We start from the raw sequence: 19,020 nt of genomic DNA, 5'->3' as shown, positions 1-19,020 counted from the left end.
ATAAATGGCTTCCAGTCGTTTATATCTGAGCACTGAAAGAGTTGCATATGCTTTAAAATATTGACATGGTTTGCTATCAAAACTATGTTAATTTTCTGTTCACCAAATGGTTGCTGCTGTTCTTGTTTTTTATTTGTGTAGTGATTGGAAGATTCTTCTTCTCCCCTCCAACATTTCCCTTAATTTTTGTAGGTAATTGACCATAAACTGTTTGGGAGCCGATCAGAATATGAAGGCACAGTTGACAGAGTCCTTGAAGAATTCTCGGTTGAACTGATTTGTCTGGCAGGATTTATGAGAGTTTTGACCAGTAACTTCCTTAGAAAATGGAATGGTAAGCAACTGGATGTACTACTGTTGTAATAAGTAATTTTTAAAAAGTACTTGGAAGGGACTACAGCTGCTGAATATACAGCATGTATGAGGCAGTGCCTTCTATTGGCAAACCAGAATCATATAAATTTCCAGATTGGGTTCATGTACTCAGTCGAAGCAGTGATTTTTCAATTAGTGATCTGCATGTGTGGCCATAGTTTCCATTTGCATGTCCATGTTCATGCTTTTTGATATGTCTGAACAGGGATTTTATTAATTATAGGGAAAATTTTGAGCACTTATCCATCACTGTCACCGTTAACTAGAGGAGGAAATGCCCACAAGCAGGCACACTCGTCTGCAGACAAAATTGCTGGCTGTACAATCCATTTTGTACTTGTAAGTAATTTTCTGTTAATATTTTCTGTGTGTCTGATCACAGACAGTATGCATTATCTAGCTCAGAGATGGGGAACCAGACAAAGGAGTGATGGGAGGTGTAGTCCACCAACTTCAGGAGGACCACAAGTTCCCTATCCCTGATCTAGATATTATTCAGAGTAACTACATTTATAACTAGAAAAGGTGCAACTATCAGGCCTTATTACATGCTTTTTTAAAGAAACTGGGACTATGGAATATTGCTGTTCCTGTAATTTGCTTTGTACAAAGGAACCGTCTCATTGACGTCTCAGAGATCTCCCTACAAGTGACTTTAACGATGAGGTAAATAATGATGTGGGTTTTTTAAAAGATCAAATACCAGGTAGGGATGTGTGTGTGGTGAAATTGTTGTGAAAATCCTACTACAATCTCTGAAATCACAGTCCTTCTGCAGGACAAATCCAATATTGGCACCAGAGCTTTCTTCCTTTTGGGGTGTGAATGTGAATTTCACCAGAAATAGTGGCTTGGGAGAGAAGGGCTGAGCCTACCCTTCCCATACATTGTGCTCTTCATGACAATACCTTCTCCCTCTTGGTGTGCCTGGTGTGTGTGTTTTCTAACAACAAACAAAGTGATTGCTAATCATACAATTAATGTTGCATGTAGCTTAGGCCTTGTGCTCCAAATCACAGGTGCAGTCTTTTTGCCTTTTTGAATTTAACTGTCCTTTATGTTACTACTTAAATCTCTGCTAATCTTTTCCTAGCTAAATTTCAGTGAAGCTGCTCTGCCCTTTTTGCTTCTGTTACTTTTCATGTAGTCAGCCACCGTTCTTAACAGAATATTTCTTTTTCTCTCTCAGGAAGATACCAGTCTTGAAGCAGTCATTTTACAAGAGCCTGCCTCTGTGAAGGCAGAAGACACAGAAGAGACTTTGTCAGAAAAGGTCAAAGAAGCAGAGGGCCGAGTATTTCCCATTGCTCTGCAGCTGGTTGCCAGCGGAATAGTGCAACTAGGAAAGGATGGCAAAACCTACTGGAAACGAGAAAGTCAGGAGCTGCTCCATCGAAAGGAAAGGCAGGACTGTCCCTCCTCTTAAACCCTCTGAACAAGCAGCTACAATTCAGCAAGGAATGGTGACAATACCTATAATTAGGGCTGAAACTGAATTCTGACCTTGAACTGTCAATTTCCTCTTGTTCAAGTGCTCATGCACAGCCTTAGCCATTAATTTCCTTTGCTAAAATCAGAGCATTAGGACCAATGTTAGTTCTTCAAGTGTGGAAAGTATGCTTTGTGGACACAATATGGCCTACATATTGGTATTACAAAAGCTGTGTGGGTCTTGTGTCACCAGCCACAGCAAGAAGGAGCAAATAAGGGGGAGCTGAGGTAGTAGCAGGGGTCTGTTGACTGCAGGGAAGAAGGAGAAACATAAGCGATTGCATGCTGAGCTGATAAAATCATTCCACAATTTTATTTGTTCTGCCCCTGGGCAAACCATGCCAGGCTCATGTAATCTGGTACCCTTTGTGACCGCAGCCAGGGGACAGAACATCACAGGGGAAGGGGACGGTGACAACAAAGCAGGCTGTGACGCCCTTCCCTGGCTCTCCCTGTCAGGTTCCTACCTGCTCGTGGCTACTGCCTTTCACTAGGCACCACCAGGGACTCCACCAGTCCGGACTGTCCTTTTTTATGGTTTCTCTCTCCGCTCTAGCACAGATCTCAATAGATCCCCCTGCTAGGCAGCACCACCAGTCACGTTCTACAACCAATGTTCCCAGAGACCTTGCCTGAGTCTCTCCATCCGGTTACATTCGTGACTGTGTGCCTATGCTGTTCCCAACCCCCTTGTATCAATGCAGATAACTCATAACTCGGGGTTGCTCTGGATACTTATAATGTTATCTTCTCCTCTTCACCGCTGCCACCATTTCTTACTGTTTCCCTTCAGCCTTGGTTATTACCTTACCCTCCCTTCTGGTCTGTGAAACCCCCAGCCAAGGATCAGGCCTTCGGTAAACCAAAATAGTATTTATTAAATAACATTAATAACAAGATAACTTTGATAATGATCTACAAGCTTATGGTTTCATCTATTACTGTGATATTTGACTTATTACTAATCCGAACTCCACCTCCCTCTTTCTCCACACTCTCCTGACATATACCAACTCACACCCACCTCCAAACTCCACCAAAACAACCCACTAACGTCCACCCAGATTCAACTGCCATCCTTCCATTTATACTCTCAGCCATCCAAACACTCAGCCAATCATCCAGCATTCTACTGCTCATTTACTCCCCCCTCCTCTTTCATTCCACTTACCATGTATCTTCTATACAAACAGCACTTACCATATATACATTAATACAGGAACATCACACAGGCCACAATACCATAATGTTGAATGGGATGTAGCAGGTTCTCACACTCTCTTTTTACGAAACTGCCTTCTTGTTCCCCCAGCGCTGGGCACCTGTGTATGGACAGGAGCTGATCCGTTCAGAGACAGAAGCTGCATTACTGGCAAGTAACAGCAGGATGTACATGAGTGAACACATGTAAATAGAAGAGACTGAAGTCTGTCCAGTGTTTATTGTTCAGTTCCCCATTCCTCATCCCTTTAGTGGCTGTGAAGAAGGGGTTATGATTAAGGATCTATGTGTCCTCCATGCTGGAGGAAAATCAGATATTAAATATTAAATATTAAATTTATTAAATATAAAAAGGGTGCTTTCTAAAATAGCTTTGAGCCGTTGAGTAGTCATTTTAAAAATCTCTTTTCAAAACAGTTTCCTGCTACAAGTCTTAAATACCGAATTCCAGCTTCTCTTATATACAGTAGTACCCCACCAACATCCAGCCCATAATTACCTGAAACTCCTTATTATCCATATTAATAGAAGGGTGTCCTCAGCCTTTTGATAAATTTATATTGTATCTAAAACATACTAGTGTGTTTCTGGGCTGTGATTACCATCCGGCAGCAATGACTGATGTGTCCCAATGGCCCTGTGTTAGGCAGAGGTCAATGCCTTTCTGCATTAGCAGATCTGGTTTCACAGAAGGATGTGCCAGGCAACTGAGCGCTCATATTTGAATTCTAAGATCTATGATAAACTTTTGTTAAGTGAACAGTGCATCACAAGCTTTCAGGTGACATTTATTGGATGCAAACTGGCTGAGCTGTTTCATAGCCATTTAATGGAGAAAGGAGTTTGCTGTTTATGAGGCATTTTTGTCTTAAAGTAGGATTGAGATACTGCCACATTAAATGCAGTTTGCAACTTCAAATGAAAATGTAGTATCTCAATTCTAGAATACACATATTCGTAAGAACTTGCACCCAATGAACTTGGTGGAACTAACTTCTGAATAAAAATGCATAGAATTGCTCTGCGGAACTGAAGTTTTACATTGGGCTAGGTTTTCTGACCAGATGGTTAAATTGGAGGTAGAAGTGAGTTAAAATTAACGCCTAAGCTCATTGCCTCTATGTCTTAGGACTGACCCTATAAACAAAGTTTTGGAGCTCACATTGGAGGAGCTGGATAGAGTTCATACCCTCTGGCCATAAGCAGTGAGCAAGGCAATATAGGTGAATGTGGGTTTTCCATTAATCAGTTTATTCTCGATCACTTAGGATCAGATTTTAATGTAGTGAATTTCCACTGCTATTTTTGGAAATGGACTTTTTAATGATGGTAAGTAATTTATCGATATTTCTTTTTAAAATATTGATATTTTATACAAAGTATCAGTATTTCCTTCAAAATATCAATATTTTTTGAATTAAACCCATGAATCAGTAAAAGTAGTGGCTAGTGGATACAGAACGAACTCAAATTGATGCCAGCCTGCGTGGAATGCTTTTGAACTGGCATTGGCCAATGGATCCCATCCCTAGTTAGATGTAGTAGACAAGATCTATTCAAGGAATGGGGTACGTATGGACCTCCAAATATTGCTGGACTACAACTTCCACCATCCCTGACCATGGATCATGCTGGCTGGGGCTGATGGGAGCTGGAGTTGTTGGATCACAGGTTCCCTTCCCTGACTATTCCATTATGTTCTATATGCTTAGGTATTTATTCTTTTAGGCTTACATTTGGTAAGTATTCTTGTGCTTTAGTGAATGTGCTTCCATGGACGTAGAGAAAAAGAAAAGCATTACTTCTAGCTCTGCAACTATAATCCACCACCCTTGGAAATCTTCAGCAAGCAGTTATGTGAATTCGTTTAAAACCAATAGTAGATCATTTTTATTTTGCTCTTTTATATTCTTCCAGCAAGATTGCTAAGTTAGGCAGTGACTGTATATCAACAGCATGTGTGGAAACATGATTCCATTGTCTGCTGTGTCCTAACTCAGTTGCATGTCAAAACTGTATTGAATGTTATATAGCTTGTTCCATATTAATGTAGGCAGGATCTAATAAAAACACAGCCCTGGTTCTATTCATTAATATCAGCCACTGTGTGTGAGTTCGTATCTTATAAAGGCAATGGACATTATTTTCTCTTCAGGTTTGCAGCTGGATTTATATCCTAAAGATATTAGACTCCCAGAAGTTCTAGTTTATAATCATCAGAGCAGATCTGAATCACTTTTTAAATAACTTTCCTCAGAAAACTAGTTATTTAGTCAGTATATGGTATATATCTGGCACACCATGAGTCCTGCCTGAAGATTTCCCCACTTTGTGCATTTAGCTTTGAGAATTTTCACTTCAAATAATCTTCACCTCTATTCTCACAGAGTACACTACAATCAAATTTAGGAAACTCTAAGATGGTATATATTAAGAAACTTATTTTTTGCCATGTACAAACTCAGTGAATTAAATTGCCTTGCAAGAGCCATTTTGCAAGCACAGTGGTTTGGGTATGCATAGCCATCTCTCCTCTCAGGAGGACTGATTTGTACAGTTTACATGGGGCAGGAGTGCATGAACAAAAAGGTGTGTGCATAAAGCTGCTCTCCCTTTTAAAACAAATGGGTGAGCTTTGGCTAGCTATCAGGTGGAACATGGTGCTCTGGGTAGGGGCTAACCAGAGTTTAGTGTACCTATGATGTCACTATTGATAACAATATGACACACCAAAGCTAAACTCCAGATGCAGCAGATGAGCTTGTCACCTTATATGGCCTAATCACTAAAAACAGAACACCACTGGCTTGTTTAGGCTCCAAAGGGCTTTTTAAAAAACTCCATCAGCTTGTCTTGCTTAGAAACAGGCAGATAATGCAATGCACCTTTAGTGGCTATAAGGAGATCTTTTATCATCCAGGAATTAAAAAACGCATATATAATTTCTTAAATCAGTTAAAAGTTTTATTAGAATGGGATTTGAGATCACAGAACATTTGAATACAAAACAGAGATAAGTGGAATGTAATGGTACTGTGGCTGTAGTCCAATTCCTGTGGAAGCTTAGCATTTGAACACTGATTATTTTGGTAAATTACAATGGAAATATAGATTTCTTCCCTTTAATAGACCATCATGATTTTTTGCCCTAAGGGACATGTAATATGTAGGTCCCTCCTTTCTTTTACCTTCAGCCAGGAGTTTGGTTAATTGTGATTCATCCTAATTGTGCTTGTTAGCCATGATAAAAACATACTGAAGAAAATGTTATCACCTGCTTCCACTATGTAATGAGTTAAGTTTTACTATAATATTAAAATGTTTCACTGTATAATATATTTAGAAAAATAGGTGCATGGGGTAGGGGGTGATTATATGTGATTTGCTCAATATAGCCCGGGTATTCAATGTTAATACCATGTGTTTCTTTGAAGTATTACATAGGGATGACCAAGTACAAGGAAATATTTCCTAAGCACTATGACCAAGAAAATGGACGTGATTCCAAATTACCTTGATATTCATAAAGAAACAGCGCTTTGAGGGTGCTGTTAAAATGCTTATTATTGTATCTACAGATACAGTTTCAGTGGGGCAGTGGAATCTGCTCTGGATTTTAGTCTGAACTTTTAAAGGAGCTGTCCAAGGTGCTGCATCATGGATAGTTTTATTGAGATACTTTGCCTGGCAGAACACTCAGCCTGTTTGTGAAGGCACCAAGTATAAGGCCTAATTTAAACATGGACTCTCCCATGTAGCTGACCCCTTCGAACATAATCACAACATGTACTGTATATACTACATGGTAAGCTATTTGAGTGAAATGGTAGTGCACAGAGGTTTGGGGCAATTCAGTACACCTTTTATGATGCTGTGTGTGTGAACTTACGTTAATCACACAAAAGGCTTGCACTTACAATTCCATTGTAAGAAGCCAGAGTGTGGTGATTTATTTGAATATTTGAGATAGCAAATTCATTCTCCTATAATTTGGCTGTTTGGCTTTCTCATCTTGGCTTGATCAAGTCTTTAAAACCCTGCTGCCCTATGCTACAGAATTAAACAGAAATATGCATTGCAGTTATTGCTGTTTTCTTGCCCTCTACATTCAGTTGTGTCTTTCCAAATCCCAGCATAACTTCCCATCTCCATCTAGCCACACTGCTCCACTGGCCACCAGCTGCACAGCAGCAGGGAAGGCTCTATGCTCTGCCTCTTTCACTCTTTCGGATAAGGTCTTTTCTGTGTCTCCAATCTTTACTGGAATGGATTCTTGAAAAATTATTGCTCCAGCATCAACTTCTTCCTACAAAGAAAGGTCAAAAACTTAGATAATAGGGAGAGAGTAAAGATTATGAGTTCTAGAACACAGGATTAGTTTGCTTTCATGACCTCTTATTGCACTCTTTCCCCTTTAGAAATTATCTTCAACAGTGCAAGGTATATTGAGATTGGCTTACTTAATTCTTATTTTAAGAACCGGCTACAAGTATGAATGCTACGCAGTCTAACTGGCAGTAGAAGAGACTTCCAAAGAAACCTGTAAAACCCACAATAAAATACTATTACATTTAAGAATAATGAATTCTTTTTACACTGTCAAGTAAATGTGTCCACCAGCTGCATATATTTCTCAAGTTATCTTTGACCTGGCCCGCTGCTGACACAGTTTGGATTCACAAAAATATAAAGTGATTGACTTTAGGCTATAGTGAAGTGGGCCTGATGTGCAGCAGCTGTCCACGTACTGCACTATGTGCCCAACTGATGAGCCGGATACATTAATCTCTCTGCCTTAATTGTGAGCTGAGAAGCAATCTAACAATCAATTGAAACTGAGCTTATTCTTAACAGAGTAGCAAAAAAGGAGAACATACAGCAACAAAGTGCACGGTGCAGCCAGTGACTCTGACTCCAGCCTCCAGTACCAGTTTATGGGCATTTGCTCCCTTAAATGAAGGCAGCAAAGAAGGGTGAATATTCAATATTTTCCCTAGAAATAAAAAACAAAATACATGTTTTTAGTTCTCACTCTTAATATTACAACGGCTATACAAGAAACTGCCACATTCATCACAACAAAATATGTAAAATGAAGCAGTATTTTATGTTCACCTTGAATGAACTGATGGTGATCCGAAATAGATGAGAAACTATGATAATTGAGCCAATGCTATCAAACAAACCATGGCTCCCAACTGGCCACCAAACCAGAAACTGAAACCACAGTTTGAAGCTTATTTGTAAACTGATTTGATGTTACATCTGAACTAACAAACCATCATTTGGAACTTTCTCCACCCTCAGAAGCCACTGTTTGAGATAGCATTTGGGAATTATTAGGGAAAGCAGAAAAAAGAGAGTAACCACTTAAATCATGATTTATCTGTAACACAAATCATGGTCTGGAGTCTAAACTATGACTAGCACAAACAATGATTTAGGGCAACTTTTCCTAACCTGGTGCCCTCCAGATGTTTTGGACTATAACATCCATCATCCCTAATCATTGGCTGTGCTGGCTGGGGCTGATGGGAACTGTAGGGCAAAACATCCAAAGGGCATTTGGTTAGGAAAGGCTTGTTTAGGGTTAATTCTAAACAATTTCATATAATACTCCTTCTTCTTAAAAAGTAAGTACACTGCCAATACATGCTTTTAATCTGTGCCAGTAGCATGCCACCAGTACTTATTCATCACATTTGCCATGCAACGCATGCTTGAATATTTGGATCAAGATCCAAAAAGTTGCTTAGGCTCTAGTCCACTAGAATGCTTGACTTTCCCCCCTTTGATCATAGGAACAAGGAAAGCTGCCATATATTAGGGCAAACGACTGGTCCATCTAGCCCAATAGTGTCCACTTTGACCTCTGCCTGACACTCTAGAGAGCTGCTACCAGTCATTCTCATTACCTACTCCCTCATCCTCTTTCTTTTTTAATTTGGAGATGCTAGGACTTGAACCTGGGACTCCCTGCATACAAAGCAAATCACTGAGATATGGGAGCAGTTACCTACCTCCAGGGCCGGTTCTATAGGGTGGCCAGGTGGGGCACTGGTCCGAGGGCCCCTCAGCCGCCCCTCCGGTCCCCTTCTGCGATCCATGCTCCCCCACACCTACCTGTCTCCTGTCTTTTACCATTGCCCTTAACGAAGATGACGGCCATGGTTTCCCTAAGGTACTGAAGCCATCAACAAAGATGGCGACAGAGGCGTCATCCCCTTAGGGAAAATGCGGCTGCAATCTTCGTTAAGGGCAATGGTAAAAGACAGGAGACAGGTGGGGGGCGCCAAGGGCCCCGGCATGCCTGGAGCCAGCCCTGCCTACCTCCAAACGGCATCTCCCAGACTTCCTTTGAAACACCCTTCAGTTTCAAAAGCAGTATGCCGTAAGGCATAGGGTGAGTTTGCTGTTGTGAGAAAAACAAGCCCCATCACAAAACTTTCTCTTTTTAGAGAAAGCATGCTGTATCAAGCCATATCTGGGTGAATAAATGCACATCAAATGGGATGTGGGATACTCATAAAGAATGATCCTTTCACTCTTAAGTGAAACTAGGCTTTGTCTGCAATTTATATTTATTGCAGATTAGCACGTATTTTTGTGCACATCATTTTGTGCACAAAAGCACACCCACCCACTGTTATTTTGCACTAGCAGAACTGGGAATAGATATTGTCACAGTGTGCTACATATTTCTTGGTGGAACAGGGGGATAAAGTTCTCTCTGATCCCACCTGCAATAACTGTTCTTCTCTCTTCGATTCATACTTATGCACCAATGCAGATTCTCACCATAGTTTTATTTCCCCAAAAGTAGAATTCATAAAAAATAAAGAAAAATAGCAGAAGGCAGACAGAAGAATGTTTCCTTAGTCTGCGTGTGAGATGTGAGTCATAACACCTGACACACAGCATCCCAGCAGAAGTGGACATGAACAGTCATGCAGACCTGACTTTACACAGTGAGCATCTGCACAGCAGATGAACCATGCAGACACTGACCTTGGAAGTCTAAGGAAAGCCATTACAGTAAAAAATATTAACTGGTCTTCAGTGACATCAGTAGGGAATTGTATTTAAAGAAAAGTTCAGGCTCAAAACTTGCATGTCACCTTGTTCTCTTTTGGTTTTGTTCTTAAAGAAAAACTTGCAAAGGGCACTTAATTGCATGGGATTTCTAGTTCATGTGCAGTATATCCAGATGCATTTACCGTTCCACTTTCTGACAAAAGAACCAGATAAGATCCGCATAAATCCCGCAAGACAGACCAGTTCAACAGAGAATTCTTCAAGGACTTTATCAACTGCACTGTCAAACTCCGTACGACTACTGTACAGCTTGTGGTCAATGACCTAAAACAGAGTAAACGAATGTGCTGTTATGGGATTCATTTCTTGTTTCCATCATTAATGTTGAACGTAATGCTGAACACTTTGAACAGTTAGACACAGGTACCTAAACTCCTTCATACCACAATGGTAGCCTGTCTTTAACATGTTCAAAATGTTTCACATATGTTTTTCTCAAGAATCCTTACTACAAGCCTGTAAGGTACAGCAGTATTAATACTCCCATACTGCAGATGGGAGATTGCAGCTGAGACAGACTGGCTTGCCGAAGACCACCAAGTTCACAGCACTGAGGAGAGAACTGAACTATCAGTGAATAGTTCTTTTGTGCAAAAATACTAAGTTTTAATCAAACCTTAGATCTCCTAGATAGTTTCCAAGGGATGAAAAGATTGTTGGACTCAAACTTCCATCAGCCTCAGCCAGCATGGCCAACCTTCAAGGATGAGGGAAGCTGTAATCCAACATCATCTGAAGGGCCCCGTGTTGGCTACCCTGTTCAAAAGCCTTACATTGTTTTATGGAATTTAAAGCCTTTCATGGAATTTAAAACCTGACTTAGTAAACCTTTTAAAAAGTAACTAATTTACCTTTGATAGACATCACAGCAACAATCTAGAGAGGGTTAGGCATTCTTAAGTCCCATGGGATTTTGGCAAACCTAACCTTCTCTGAACTATGTCCAACAAGTCATAATTTCTAAATATCAACTGAGAGTAACTAGGTTGTAAAAAGTTTACCCACGATGAGGGAGACTCAGTTCGGACACCACATCAAACCATGGTTAGTATTACTTTTGTTAAGAATCAAAGCAGGGCTTCCAAATTAAACAGACTTGATCTAGAGCTACTGTATCTGTTTGCACTTTCCGTCTGCTCAACATTTCTGTTTCTGTAGTGCAGAGGATGCCAGAGGTGATGTAATGGCTGTTAACTGTACTTTATCAATTCAGACAACATATCAAACCACAGTAAGCACAAGCCTCAGCCTGCAAATTCATTTTAAACCAGTTTCTGATGTTGGTTTGCCAACCAATTTGAAACCATGGTCGGTCAATTTAGACATGATGCCAAACCATAATTTGGTGTGATGCCCCAACTGACCTAAAGTTTTATTGGCACCTGATGGAAGAAAGAAGATCAGAAGAGAGTTTTCTATTTACACCACATGTATGATTAGGGACTCCTGAATATATGAGTGGTATTTTTTGTTTTATGCATCACTAACCATTGAGTTAAGTTTGACAAACTGCTGCATGTTTACTTACTTTTGTAGGAATGCCAGCTCTTTCAGCTTTTTTTAGCCCTTCTACACCAGCTTTGTTAGAAATGACAAGTACTATTTGTGCATAACTAGTTAGCTTCTTTGTGCTGGTTATTAATGCTTCCAAATTTGTACCTGAAGAATCCGAGACAATAAAGTGAAAATTTATTTAATGATGGACTTAAATGTTCTGAAAACATTTTTAAAAGCAGCAAAATAGCAACTTGATTCAATTATAAAACTACAGTCTAGATTGATGGCAAAATAAACTTTTGTAGCATTGAAACATTTAAACCAAATCATTCAGTATTTTCTTTTTCCAATGCATGAGTTTATCATTATAAGTGCATTTCCCCCTGCCCCAAACAGTTACGATTTCGAGGGGTTTTTCCTAATCCAAGTGCATGTCACTCAAATGTCTTTGCACTAATGGTTCCTTTCACTTCGGTTCCACATCAACGCATAAAGATTTCACAAATATCTGCAAAAAAAGCCCCTGCCACTTTAACCTGCTATATTCTGCTGCATTTATTTAAGATTACAATAGTTTTAAAAAGGCATTCCCCCCCCCCCTAAAATCCTGACCCATAAAATCCTGCTTTTGTTTGCAAAAGACAGCACTTCGCATTCTGGGTTTAGACGGAAAGATGATTAATCACTAGAAGCTAGTCACTTGTGAAAATCAATGGACACAGGAAAACTTTCTTTTGGGCTTGATCTGCACTATTTTATTTATTTTATTTTTTTATTATTTGATTTATATCCTGCCCTTCCTCCCAGCAGGAGCCCAGGGCAGCAAACAGAAGCGCTAAAAACACATCAAGACATCATAAAAACAGACCTTAAATACACTGAAACAAAACTTTACAAGCATTTTTTGAAAAAAACTTTTAAGACATCTTTTAAAGTGGGGTAAAAAACACATTGTTTTTTAAAAAAACATATTAAAAAGCAATTCCAACACACACGCAGACTGGGATAGGTCTCAACTTAAAGGGCTTGTTCAAAGAGGAAAGTATTCAAAAGGCGCCGAAAAGATAACAGAGATGACGCCTGCCTAATATTTAAGGGAACAGAATTCCACAGCGTAGGTGCTGCCACACTGAAGGACCGTTTCCTATGTTGTGCGGAACAGACCTCCTGATAAGATGGTATCTGCAGGAGGCCCTCACCTGCAGAGTGCAGTGATCGACTGGGTATATAAGGAGTAAGACGGTCTTTCAGGTATCCTGGTCCCAAGCTGTATAGGGCTTTGTACACCAAAACTAGAACCTTGAACTTGGCCCAGTGATAAATGGGCAGCCAGTGCAATTCTTGCAGCAGGGGGGCGACATGTTGGCGATCCCCTGCCCCAGTGAGCAGTCTTGCCGCCGCATTTTGCACCAGCTGCAGCTTCTGGACCAACCTCAAGGGCAGCCCCACATAGAGCACATTATAGTAATCCAGCCTGGAGGTTACCAGTACGTGGAAAACAGTGGTCAGGCTATCCCGGTCCAGAAACAGCCGCAGCTGTCTTACCAGCTGAAGCTGGTAAAAGGCACTCCTAGCCACGGAGGTCACCTGGCCCTCTAGTGACAAAGATGGATCCAGGAGCACCCCCAGACTACGAACCTGCTCTTTCAGAGGGAATACGACCCCATCCAAATCAGGCAACTGACCAATTATCCAAACTTGGGAACCAGTAATTCACAGTGCCTCTGTCTTGCTAGGATTCAGGCTCAGTTTATTGGCCCTCATCCAGCCCACCACCGAGTCCAGGCAGCGGTCAAGGGCTTGCACAGCCTCTCCCGATTCAGATGTTACAGAGAAATAGAGCTGGGTATCATCAGCATACTGCTGATACCTCGCCCCAAAGCTCCTGATGACCGCTCCCAAGGGCTTCATATAGCTATTAAACAGCATGGGGGACAAGATGGTACCCTTCGGCACCCCACAGCACAACTGCCGGGGGGCCAAAAGACAGTCACCCAATGCTATCCTCTGAAAATGACCATGAAGATAGGATTGGAACCACTGTAAAACAGTGCCTCCAATACCCATCTCACCAAGTTGGTCCAGAAGGATATCATGGTCAATGGTATCAAAAGCCGCTGAAAGATCAAGTAAGAATAACAGGGTCGCACTCCCTCTGTCCTTCTCCCGATAAAGGTCATCCATCAGGGCGACCAAGACCGATTCAGTCCCATAACCAGGCCTGAACCCAGACTGGGATGGGTCAAGATAATCTGTTTCGTCCAAGAGTACTTGCAGCTGCTGCACCAAAACCCTCTCAATCACCTTCCCTAAAAAGGGGGTATTTTCAACCGGTTGGTAGTTGTCACAAACCAATGGGTCCAGGGTGGGCTTTTTCAGGAGTGGTCGAATCACAGTCTCTTTCAAGGTGGCTGGAACCACTCCCACAATTATGCATTGACCGCACCTTGGATCCACTCAGTCAAATCCCCTTGGCAAGCTTTAATAGGCCAAGAAGGGCAAGGGTCGAGAAGACACATTGCTGGCTGCATCATTGCAACCATCTTGTCTACGTCATCAGGCCGCATCAACTGAAACTGTTCCCAAGAAGTTGCAGCAGACGTTGCACTGGACACCTCATTGGGGACTACAGTAGATGTGGATGGGGCATCAAGACTGCTACGGAGGTGAGCAACTTTACCAGCAAAGTGCCTTGCAAACAATTCACAGTGGGCCTCCTGGAGTTGATGTCAACAGACCCCTGACAATACAGAAAAGCTCCACCAGACGGCTACTTGAGGATGCAATGGAGGCAGAAAAGTGGGCCTTCTTCGCCGCCCTCACCGCCACACAGTAGGCACAGTTATGATGTTTTACTCATGCCCAATCAGCCTCACAGCACGTCTTTCGCACTTGCACTCTAGCCGTTGTCCAGCCTGTTTCACTGCCCTTAGCTCACGGGTGTACCAAGGTGCAAACTGGGCTCCACAATGCCGGAGAGTGTGCTCAGGGGCAACCATGTCAAGAGCCCAACACGCCTTGCTGTTCCACAGCATGATAAGGACTTCAACAGGGCCACCTGCTCTATCTCCTGGGAACTCCCCCAGGGCATTCAGGAATCCTGTGGATTCCATTAGGCTCCAGGGGTGCACCATCTTAATCTGTCCATCACGCTTGCAGGGAAGGATTGGAGCCATAAGTCTAAACTTCAATAGGAAGTGATCTGACCATGACAATGGGGTGACATCCACCCCCCCATCCCCAGACCACCCCTTCCTCCATCTGGAGCAAAAACCAAGTCAAGGGTGTGCCCTGCCCTATGTGTTGGGCCGTTGACAACTTGAGATAGCCCCATGGTCGTCATGGAGGCCATGAAGTCCCAAGCCGGAACACTAGAGGCAGCCTCAGCATGGACATTGAAATCACCCAGCACTATTGTTCTGGGTTCCTTCAACACCACAGCTGAGACGGCCACCACCAGCTTGGTCAGAGAAGCTGCCGGGCAGCAGGGTGGACGGTACACCAGCAGCAAACCTAGTTTACTGTCTCCTCGGCCTGACACCACGTGCAGGCCCTCACAACCAGCTCCAAGACAGAATGGTTTCCTGGTGACAGAGATGGAAGTTCTGTAGACCACAGCCACTCCTCCCTCCCATCCCTGCAGCCTTTGCTAGTATTTCACCGAATATCCAGATGGGCAATGCTGGGTCAGATCAACTCCTCCCAGCTCACGCACCCAGGTCTCAGTAATGCACACCAAATTGGCACCTTCATCCACAATCAAATCATGGATGACAGTGGTCTTATTGTGTACCGATCTGGTGTTAAACAACAACACACACAGGCCAGTGAACAACAAGGAACCCATCCATGGGAGGAGTGGCAGCAAATAACAAGGCGCAGACAGCCTTGCCCTCATCTTCTGTGGTAATTCACCACATCCCCTCTACCCGTAATCACTGAAATTGGGGTGGCATCACCCATGTTCCTCCGTACTAAGACTCTTCCTGAACATCTAATATGGACCCAACACGAGCCCACCAACAAAACCTGTCAGAGCCAATTATTCCAGTAGGCTTCTGCGAGAATTGGGAACAGTCATACCCATTCAAACTTTTTCACACAGGGCCCTCTACTCCCCCTCCTGTCTCACACCCAGGGAGGGCCAGCCTTCTGCCAGTTACAGACTCTCACTCTGAAGGCATCTGGTGACTTTCTCCTCTCATTCAGTTCATTGCACAGACTCTTACCCCGTGCAGGAACTACACATGCACCACATGCCCTCCCCACCACCAATCTCCTCTAGATTAGTTTAACAGGAAACAAATTACAAAGAAAAAAGAAAAAAAAAAGGTAATAGAAGGGGGGTAGCGCCCTCGCGAGTCCCTAAGGGGCTCCCCAAGGGGCCAACCCCTTTGATAGTGACCCCGCTGTCGGCAGACCCACCGCCCAAGGGCAGCTGGGCTTTTATGCCTCCACACCCAGCCAGCAGCTGATGCAAGAGGCTGCAAGATTGACTGCAGCTTCTCTCTGGAACCAGGGTCAGGCAGGGGGTCCCAGTCCTTGCAGCACTTACCAGGGACTTCAGCTGTCTCGAGGGACAGCAACCCAAAGGAGTGAGCAGCAAGCACCTAGATAAACACTCCCAGGTTTATTTTATGAACAACCATGATTATCTCACGAATCAGGCGATATCTTTACAGTCTGGTATGACGAAACTACCTTAAAAGTGGTCTTTAAAGACCCAGTCTATGCCCTCAAAGATGGCATTCATTTCTTGCAATAGAGAATGGAGACGTCTCACCTGTTCCAGAGATGAGGACAGCGACCCTTGCCTTGCTTGGTTTGATTTTGCTTTGTTGGCTGTGCAAGGTCTGTAACTTATTCGTTTGTAAAGCTTGAAGTAAGTTACTGACTTCCACATGGGCAGACCCTTCAATTCAGAGAAGAAACATTAGTTGTAAAGAAACAGAATTAAAATAATAGCGCAGACTGATTTTTCCAACTACCTTGTTTATCTAGTGCAGCATCCAAAACATTTGGAGATTTGTTTCACAGAACTGGAAGGGGATAAAAGGTAATTTAGTTAACTCCGTGCCCTGCATTAGGGTGTTTACATCTAAAGCAGGTGTGAGAAACCTATGGCCCTCCAGACGTTGCTGAACTGCAACTCCCATCAACCCAAGCAAGCATGGCCAGAGATGATAGTAGTAGTACTTCAGCAACATATGGAAGGCTGAAGGTTCCTCGTATCTAATCTAAAGCATCTGTGACAGACACCTATCCAAGTACTTCTTTAAAACGTCCAAGTAAGGCAATTCTCCCACCTTTCTAGGCAAAGTATTCCATGTGAACCTGCTATCATAAAACTAAGGTTGTATCCAAAGTTGCCTTTCAGTTTGTGGAACAGACTGATCCAGTGAAGGCTCTGTGCTGGAGGCAAAGGGAGACGATTTTTGCTGATTCCCCTTTTTCCTGCAGCCGCACCCGTGCCAGCTCCCATGCTGTTCTGGAGGGTTCCTAACCTCTCTGGAGGAGCTTTTCAGGAGGCACAGAGGGCTGCAGTGGATGGGGGGATCTTAAGGGAAGGGCTATAGCTCAGTGGTAAACCATCTGCTTTGCATGCAGAAGGTCCAATGGTCAACCCCCGGCATCTCCACGTATAGCTGGGAATGTCCCTTGTCCGAAATTCTGGAGAGCTGCTGCCAATCAGTGTAGACAAAACTGAGTTAGACGAACCAAAGTTCTGGCTCGGTATAAGGCGGACTCTTATGTCCCTATTTACTACCCTTCTAAAGAGTGTTGCGTGAACAGAACTCTGCTTACAGCAAGTCTGAATTTCATCCCAGTGTGTATCCAGAATCCCTCAACCTATGTTAAATCCCATCCTTTTAAATATGATTTATATAGGATTAGAGAGAATTCAAATGAATATATGACATAAATGAGGTTGACAAAAACAAGGAAATTTACAGCCTTTCTGCTGCATTTGGCAATTACAAGATCCGGGGATGCTATCTTAACATAGCTATAGCACCATCACTACTTTTGCAAGATTGGATTATTTTTAGTGATCCCCAGAAAGCTGAGGCTCCGGAAAGTGACCTGCTTGACGGCGGATAACTTTTCCAATCAACCACGCATCTTCATGCCTCTGGACATCCTTCAGAATCTGCCCAGCCAGCTCCTTCTGCACAACCAGGACTGAACCAATCCCACAGTTAAATGTTCGAGCCATTTCCTCTTCTGATAGATTTCCCTCTTTCTGAAGCCAAGAAAAGATGTTGGGTATCTTCCAGCTTAAGGCATCTGAAAATAGCCAGAATAGTATTGTATCAACAAGTATTACAGAGAAATTAAGCAAACAATTTTGAATGAACTACACAAACATAAAAGTGGTAAGCCCAGTAATAGTATCAGATCCAAAGGTTAGTACTGGCAATTGAGATAAACATATTTAACAAATTGGTTAATTTGTTTTAATTAATTAATTAATTTTTGAATCAGTTGATCCAAATCCTTTTCAAATCGACTAAAAAGCATCCCCAAGGAATAAATATATATATATCAGAGATCATGAGATACAAATTACCCATGAAACCTACAGTTAAGTTTTTCGACATTGAGAAGGACAGAAAACAAAAAGAGTACAGGTGAAATTCACAGCTGCCCCTGCAGAAAAGCTTTTGATCTAGTGGACACCTCCATTAACGGAAGAGGCCATTTTCACCAGTACCCCCTTTCACTGAAGTCCCCGGGACCTCTGAAAATTAGCTCCAGAGAGTGGGAGTGGGGCCCTCCAGAACAGCATGGAAGGTGGTATATGGGGAGGGGGGATACAGGGAAAAGGGGAAATCACCAAAACGTGCCATCTTTCTTCTTCCGTAAGCAGAGTTGTTCAACAAATCAAAGTCTTTTGTGCAAGCTGACCAGCAGCAAAAGATCTATGGATGTAGTAGGGAGGGCACTGGATTGTTGGTATTGGCAATACAAAAATATGAGGAAGTTATTGGAGGTAATTTATTCAAACAAAGATTTTCTTTTTCCTTCTAAGTTGTATAGAGAATGATTGAAAGCTTTTTCCCCTCAAGATGAGCAAACACAAGTAATATGAAAAAGGCACTTTATTATATGTTAAAGCAAATGTTCAAAGCAATAGATGAAACATATAACTGGATGATGAAAAAGACATTTGGTCTTACCGTAAAACGTTTTTCTCTGTGCATGTCAAAAGCTGATCTCAGGTGTGTGGGTAGCTAGCTCCACCTAGCGGGTGAAGGCAGAAAAGTGCTAAAGAGTTTTTTTTTTACAAGGACTTCCTGCTCTGCACAGCTCCTTATTTCAGTTTTTGATAACAAACCA

General features: G+C 42.4%; 2 protein-coding genes across 7 annotated transcripts in view; one reads left to right on the top strand and one right to left on the bottom strand.

Annotated features, from left to right (window-relative positions):
* The window catches only part of LOC133385200 (trifunctional purine biosynthetic protein adenosine-3-like), a 45,392-nt gene extending 41,076 nt beyond the window's left edge, over positions 1-4,316 (top strand). For 2 of the 4 annotated variants that reach the window (XM_061627753.1, XM_061627752.1), the window contains exons 19-21: positions 193-334; positions 599-714; positions 1,565-4,316. In XM_061627753.1, the coding sequence (XP_061483737.1) occupies positions 193-334; positions 599-714; positions 1,565-1,801 (495 nt within the window). In that variant the 3' untranslated portion in view covers positions 1,802-4,316. Of the gene's footprint in view, positions 1-192; positions 335-598; positions 715-1,564 lie in introns of those variants that run through there. The other 2 variants (XM_061627754.1, XR_009762812.1) reach the window with 2 other exon arrangements.
* Positions 4,317-6,026: 1,710 nt separating this feature from the next.
* GART (phosphoribosylglycinamide formyltransferase, phosphoribosylglycinamide synthetase, phosphoribosylaminoimidazole synthetase) overlaps positions 6,027-19,020 on the bottom strand; it is a 68,972-nt gene continuing 55,978 nt past the window's right edge. For all 3 annotated transcript variants that reach the window (XM_061627772.1, XM_061627773.1, XM_061627771.1), the window contains exons 17-22: positions 17,764-17,967; positions 16,463-16,591; positions 11,711-11,841; positions 10,305-10,446; positions 7,965-8,080; positions 6,027-7,393 (exon numbers count right to left, since the gene is read on the bottom strand). In XM_061627772.1, coding sequence (XP_061483756.1) covers positions 7,196-7,393; positions 7,965-8,080; positions 10,305-10,446; positions 11,711-11,841; positions 16,463-16,591; positions 17,764-17,967 — 920 coding nt within the window. In that variant the 3' untranslated portion in view covers positions 6,027-7,195. The remainder of the gene's footprint in view (positions 7,394-7,964; positions 8,081-10,304; positions 10,447-11,710; positions 11,842-16,462; positions 16,592-17,763; positions 17,968-19,020) is intronic.

The sequence above is a fragment of the Rhineura floridana genome, chromosome 5, assembly GCF_030035675.1.
Source record: "Rhineura floridana isolate rRhiFlo1 chromosome 5, rRhiFlo1.hap2, whole genome shotgun sequence".
Classification (NCBI taxonomy): Eukaryota; Metazoa; Chordata; class Lepidosauria; order Squamata; family Rhineuridae; genus Rhineura; species Rhineura floridana.
This window is presented reverse-complemented; position numbering and strand designations above follow the sequence as displayed.